This window comes from Carettochelys insculpta, chromosome 1 (genome assembly GCF_033958435.1).
Source record: "Carettochelys insculpta isolate YL-2023 chromosome 1, ASM3395843v1, whole genome shotgun sequence".
Classification (NCBI taxonomy): Eukaryota; Metazoa; Chordata; order Testudines; family Carettochelyidae; genus Carettochelys; species Carettochelys insculpta.
Genome location: NC_134137.1, coordinates 240230667 through 240236666, shown reverse-complemented (window position 1 = coordinate 240236666; position 6000 = coordinate 240230667). Strand labels below are relative to the sequence as shown.

Here is a 6000-nt window from a genome sequence, read left to right as displayed (position 1 = left end):
GGAAAGAACGCATGAAATTAAGTCATTGAGAAGTCTGAGCATGCTCACTGAATATCTGACTGAGCAGTTTAGTGAAGCATTTTGACATGGCTATGTGTTCTCTCCGTAAAGTCAAGCATAAATGCTGCTGCTCTAAGGCTACAGCCTGGGCAGTCTGTGTGAAAGAAGTATCTCACGGATACAGCAGAATCTTTTCCTGACGCCCTTAAAAATGCTAGTGACTTTAAAGGAATGTGTACAATGTTAATGTACTTGAGAAACAATAGATTAATGAAAGGCTGCACTTTACATACGTATGCACAAAGGGTCAGCAGTTAAGGCCGAACGTTCAACCTTCACTTGTCATTTCCTAGTTTAAAATGCTTGCTTTTTCCTCAGTGTACATTTTAAGCACTGCATGGGTCATATAGCAGAGTTGGCAATAGTGGGGGAAGCCAACTTTTTATGTGAGCATTTTTGCTTTTAAGCTCTGATCCTTTCTACAGTTGGCAACCCTTCTGTATTGTTCTGGAGTCTGTAGGAATTAAAGATTAATCAGTCATGTGATGAAGCCTCCAGGAAAAGGTCCAACCAAACCTGGCAACCCTATAACACTGCCTTAAAATACTTTCTTGCCTTTTACAGCAGAATCTTGTTAAACTCATGCCTTGTAATTCTCTCTCTCTCTCACACAAGTGAACACAGTAGTTGCTACCATGAGTAATGCTAATTTTGTGACAGATGCCAGCTACTTTTGTAAGTGAATTATTGAATTTGTGACCTCACTGTTAACTTAACCCTTGTACTTCGTGTGGAGCACAGGTCATCTACAAGTCTCCTCCACTTCACCCTGTCTTGGGATCAGCTTCTAGCTGGCTCCAGGAGCACCCCATTTGTGGTCCTTCAATTTCAGTAGACCTTCTCCACATTGTCCGAGGTCTTCCTCTTTTGCATTTTCCTTGCAGGATCCATATGAGAGTTTGACGGATTAGGCTGGATGATGGTTTTCTGAGAATGTAGCCTAGCCATCTCCACTTTCTCCTCGTTTTCAGTGTCAACTGGTTCTTGTCCTGCGCTGTTCCAAAGCTCATTTGTGATGAAGTCTTGTCATTTGATGTGAAGGATGTAACTCAGGCATCTGTTTATGAATGTCTGTAGCTTGTGATATGAAGACCTTTCAGTACACTATGTCTCGCATCCATACAAGAGCACTCTTCACATTTGTGTTGAAGATCCGCAGTTTTGTCTTCGCAGATATAATTTGTGAACTTCATATGGGATGGAGAGTCTTGAATGCAGCTGTTGCTTTCCCTATCCTGGCAAAGATATCCTTATCTGTTCCTCCACCTCTGTCCATAATGCTCCCCAAGTAGGTGAGCTGCTCCACATCTTCCAGGGCAGACCCTCACAGAGTGATGGTGGTGTTGTTGGACTGGTTGATCCTCATTGTCTTTCCCTTGTTAATGTTCAGTCCAGTCACTGAGGCACTTTTTGTCTAGTGTTATGATCTTTTCTTCCATGTTTTCATGTTGCTGTGAAAGGAGAGCGACATGATCAGCAAAAACAATATCCTTTAGTTGTTTCAAAAGCGTCCACTGAATGCCTCATTGATAGTCATCTGTTGTCCTGTTCATAATCCAGTCCATTGTGATCAAGAACAGGAAAGGTGACAATAGGCACCCTTGTCGCACTCCCGACTGTATGCTGAAGGATTCTGTCAAGACATCATTGTGAACAACAACAATCTGGAAAGAAACCCAGGATAAAAGCGTGGGGAAGAGGACAAGGTGTCACCAAGAATGGATCAGAGCAGAAACTCTGAGAAAAGTGAAGGAATGAAAAGGACAGAAAAGCAGCAGTCAACAACAGCAAAACAAGAGCAGCCAAGGTGGAAGCTCAGAGACTGTATTCAGAAGCCAACAAAGAAGTTAAAAAGGCTATAAAACAGAACATGAAGAACTTTGTGGAAAACCTTGAACAAGCTGAACAAGCTGCAGGACAGAGAAACATGAAAGAGCTCTATTGCATCACATGGAAGATAGGTGGGTCATGGCATACAGGATAAGGAGGGGTGTGTGATAACAAACCCAAATGAGCAGCTCAGTAGATGGAAGGAACACTTTGAAGAGCTACTGAACTGCCCTGCCCACATGGAACCTTGAGTTACCACCTGCAAAGATACTGCTGCAAATTAACAGCAGTGGACCTACAAAAGACGAAATCAGAAAAGCCATTGCCAATCTGAAAAGGGAAAAAGCACCTGATCCAGACAACATCCCCACAGAAGCAATCAAGGCAGGTAGTGAGACATCAGTCAAGATGATGTATGATCTATTTGGGAAAATTCGGGACACTGAAGAGATCCTGCAAGATTGAAAACATGGACTACCTTATCAAGCTTCCAAAGACAGACAACCTGTAGGAATGCGAGAACTGGAGGGGCATCATGTTACTGTCTATTCCAGGAAAAGTGTTCAATAGGATTCTCTTGTAGAGAATGAAGATGGAAAATCAATAGACAGCTCAGGGAAGAACAACCCGGCTTCTGAAGCGAGAGATCCTGTACTGATCAAACCTCAGAGAGTGATCATAGAACAGTTGTTCGAGTGGAACTCGCCCCTGTACATAACCTTTATAGACTTTGAAAAAGCCTCACTGTTGACACGTGAGGTAAAAAGCAACACACGCACACAAATGAACAAATAAAAACAAACAAACAAACACCAGACATCACACAGAGAACTGTTTGCCAAATAGGATTTTGTGCTTTGAACTTCAGATATTAAAAAAAGTATTTTCACTTGTGCCAAATCCACCTCTGGGCTCAGAAGTGGAAAAGATTAGAAGTTCTTTAGGACAAAGGCTGTCTTTTGTTCTGTGTTTGTACAGCACCGAGCACACCGGGGTCCTGGCCCGTGACCTTGGCACTGTAATATAAATAGTGCTGGGTTCCACCCAGAGGAGTCCTTGAGACAATTTTAAGTGCCTTCTTTCAGTTCAGCTAACATGAAATGGGTAACATAAGCATAGCATATATAACAAGACAATAATATCTAATAGGTCAGATTATGTCGCACTGCCAGTGCTTCTCCTCCTACTCCTCACCAAGAAACAGATGAGGGCAAAGGGATGGGCTGCAGATTTCTTCAAACCCAGAGTCCTTTCTGCGCACAGACTGTCGATAACATGGTTTAACGGAGGGAATATGCATGTGTAAAAGATTACAAACCTAATCACTCCACATTTAAGGTCTTAATCTTTATTAAGTATCAAATTTCCTCCAACATAAATTACATCCCGATTATGATAAGTTTCAAGAAAACAGACAGCCATTTAAAAGACAAATTGTTTTATGTACAATATCTTTGACTTTAGTCTAACAAATATAGTTTCTTTGGATTTTTTTAAAACTTTGTAAACATAAAAAGCAATAAGTAAAACATCAATACCAAATAAAGCATTAAAAAAAGGTAACAAATATATAATTTTAGAAATGCTTTAATAATGCTAAAGTTAATGACAGGCATTTCTAGAATGCAGAGATCTTCTCTGTTTGATCCCTTAGACCATTTCTCGGTTTCTACGGATAGCGCAGCAGAGGATCATACTGAAGATCATCCCAAAGATCTGGAAAAGGAACAGAAATATTTATCCATACATTCCAAGGTAGGCTGTTGGTGCAGCTCTCCCAAAAACATAAATATGGGTGCTCTTGTCTAGCCTACAGATGAAGCTTCTCATACAGGACATTATTCCCTACCCACCTCTCTCCCTTCAGATGACATCTCCCATTATAAAAGCAACCACCATCTGATCTTAAGGGCAAGGGAAAGCAAAAGAACTCTCTTTTGAGAGAGAAACAGATAATCTGAGGTGCCCTCTGTAAGAAGGTCCCCACCCCACTTTTGGGCAGCAGTGTGTGGAAAGATATCAGGTTGTGTTTTTTACAGCTACACCAGGAAGTGCGAGCTTTCCACCAGTTTGTTTGGAGACAGTACACAGGGTTTTAAAGTTGCTCTTGGTACAGCTTAGCTTCATTCTCTGCCTGGCACACACTTCCAAGTGCCCAAGCACTATATTATCTGTGACAGGAGCCAAGACACTCCAGCCTCAAACTAAATTATTTTTAATTGAATTTTCTTAGCCCAGGATTCCTGATATGACTGGGTGGATGAGTGAGCAGCTAGCAAGAAAGAAGGGGCCAAATTAGTGTCAGACTTCTCTGGGGTGAGAAGGGAGAGGATAAAGATGCAGTTTGACTAGAATACAAGCATCAGTCTTCAAATCAAAGACAAAGTGGAAAATGTATAAAATGTTTGCTCTTGGCTCACAATTCAAGCAGAATATTCAGAGTGAAAGCCAAAAGTACTAAAGCATAACTGTAAATACCAGCTCAGTTGGCTGACTACATAGTTTAAATCAATACAAAGCACACTCTGTTGTCCTGCAATCAGAGGCAGGATTGTTCTTGGTGACATATTTGTGCAAGGAAGGATGAGAGAATAATTATCATATGATAGATCAATGGAAGAAAAACAACATCTTAACTGGAGAAGGCTAATCACAATTTCCCATCAGATTCAGCTGTCCTAAAAGATCAAGAAACTTACCATTACCACAGCAATACCAATGCCAACTGCTCCAATCACATTCAATTTAGATTCAAAGACCTCCTCAATGGCTGAAGGGCATGACTGAAAAGGGGAAAAAAAAAAAAAAGCATGTGTCGGGGGATTTCTCTTAACATATTGTTTTACAGATAGGCTGTCTGGGCTTACAAGATTCTGTGGCACTATACACGGCACTACACCTTAACCTGACCAGACAGCAAATGCTAAACCTGATCCAATTACAATAAAAGCAAGGCACAAAAGTGGGCTGCAAACAAGGATGGGAAAGGGGTGGTGGGATCCCTTTAAAAACAGATGCACAATTTTTCTCCTGCTGCTTTTGTACAATAAGGCTATGTCTAAGTTGCCTAGAATTGTCAGCAAGAAATATACACATTGTGTAATGCATTTGTGTATCTCCTGCTGGGAGAGGCTTTCCTGACATTTGGTCCTACCACATGGGGCATATATCAGGAAAAAACTCTCTGCTGACATATCCCTTCTTCCCCATGGAATGATGAAGACCGGGATGTCAGCGGAAGGCTCCTGGAGCAGCCGACTTCTGTTGGGAGACCTCTGGGCTCCCGACAGAAGCCTGCAATCTAGTCATAGCCTAAAGCTTTAGGTCTTCCCTACATCCTCCCAGGGAAAAAACAGGCCTGATCTAGGGTAGGCTTTTTCCATACTAGAATTTCTAGTCGCTATTGCCAGTGATTTAGCAAAAATGGAAATACTGTATACACGTTAGCAGCAGCTGCTAAATTTCTGACTGCCACGTTGCCTGACCCTGAGTGGAGCAGACTTCTACAGCATGGTAGTTAGTGCTGGGGTGACTAGCCTTTCCTAGCACTTGAACAGTTAGTACAGTTTTAAGAGTATTTCATGTACACACAGCTCATGGCAGCTGGAGAATTAGTGAAACTGATAACTCAAGTGACTGAAAGGTAAGCAGCCACCATCGTCTTATCTATATTAAGAGTTGCACCATATGTGTACTTGTAAACTAGTTAAAAACCCATGGGAAGCCATATGTGGATCCCCTGCAAATTGATTCAAAATTTAAGCTTCAAAGCTCATTTCCCACAGTGATTTGTCCTGTTTTAGGTCAGAAGCTTTGTTGGACTAAGGAAGTAGTAGTACGAGTTTCTGTAATTATTTTAAAACACCACCCCCACCCCCCACATACACTGGAGTGGGTCATGACATCCTATGGACTGCCAGTAGTCTATCTCATACATTTGACCAGTTTAGCACAGATGACCCTGCCAGGAGGTGTGCTCTCCTGTTATAGAGAAGTCTTACCTTCCCCACATTAAGCTTCATGTTTACCACCATTGTAAAATTAGTCTTACAATAGGATGCTGAAACTAGGAGACATAACTTGCAGGGAGGGGAGAAGGAGGAAGTTGTT

At 41.7% G+C, this 6000-nt stretch overlaps 1 protein-coding gene across 1 annotated transcript in view; it reads right to left on the bottom strand.

The window, feature by feature from the left end:
- Nucleotides 1-3222: 3222 nt before the first annotated feature.
- CD9 (CD9 molecule) overlaps nucleotides 3223-6000 on the bottom strand; it is a 37266-nt gene continuing 34488 nt past the window's right edge. The window contains exons 7-8 of the mRNA XM_074983667.1: nucleotides 4590-4673; nucleotides 3223-3606 (exon numbers count right to left, since the gene is read on the bottom strand). Of these exons, the coding sequence (XP_074839768.1) occupies nucleotides 3541-3606; nucleotides 4590-4673 (150 nt within the window). The 3' untranslated portion in view covers nucleotides 3223-3540. The remainder of the gene's footprint in view (nucleotides 3607-4589; nucleotides 4674-6000) is intronic.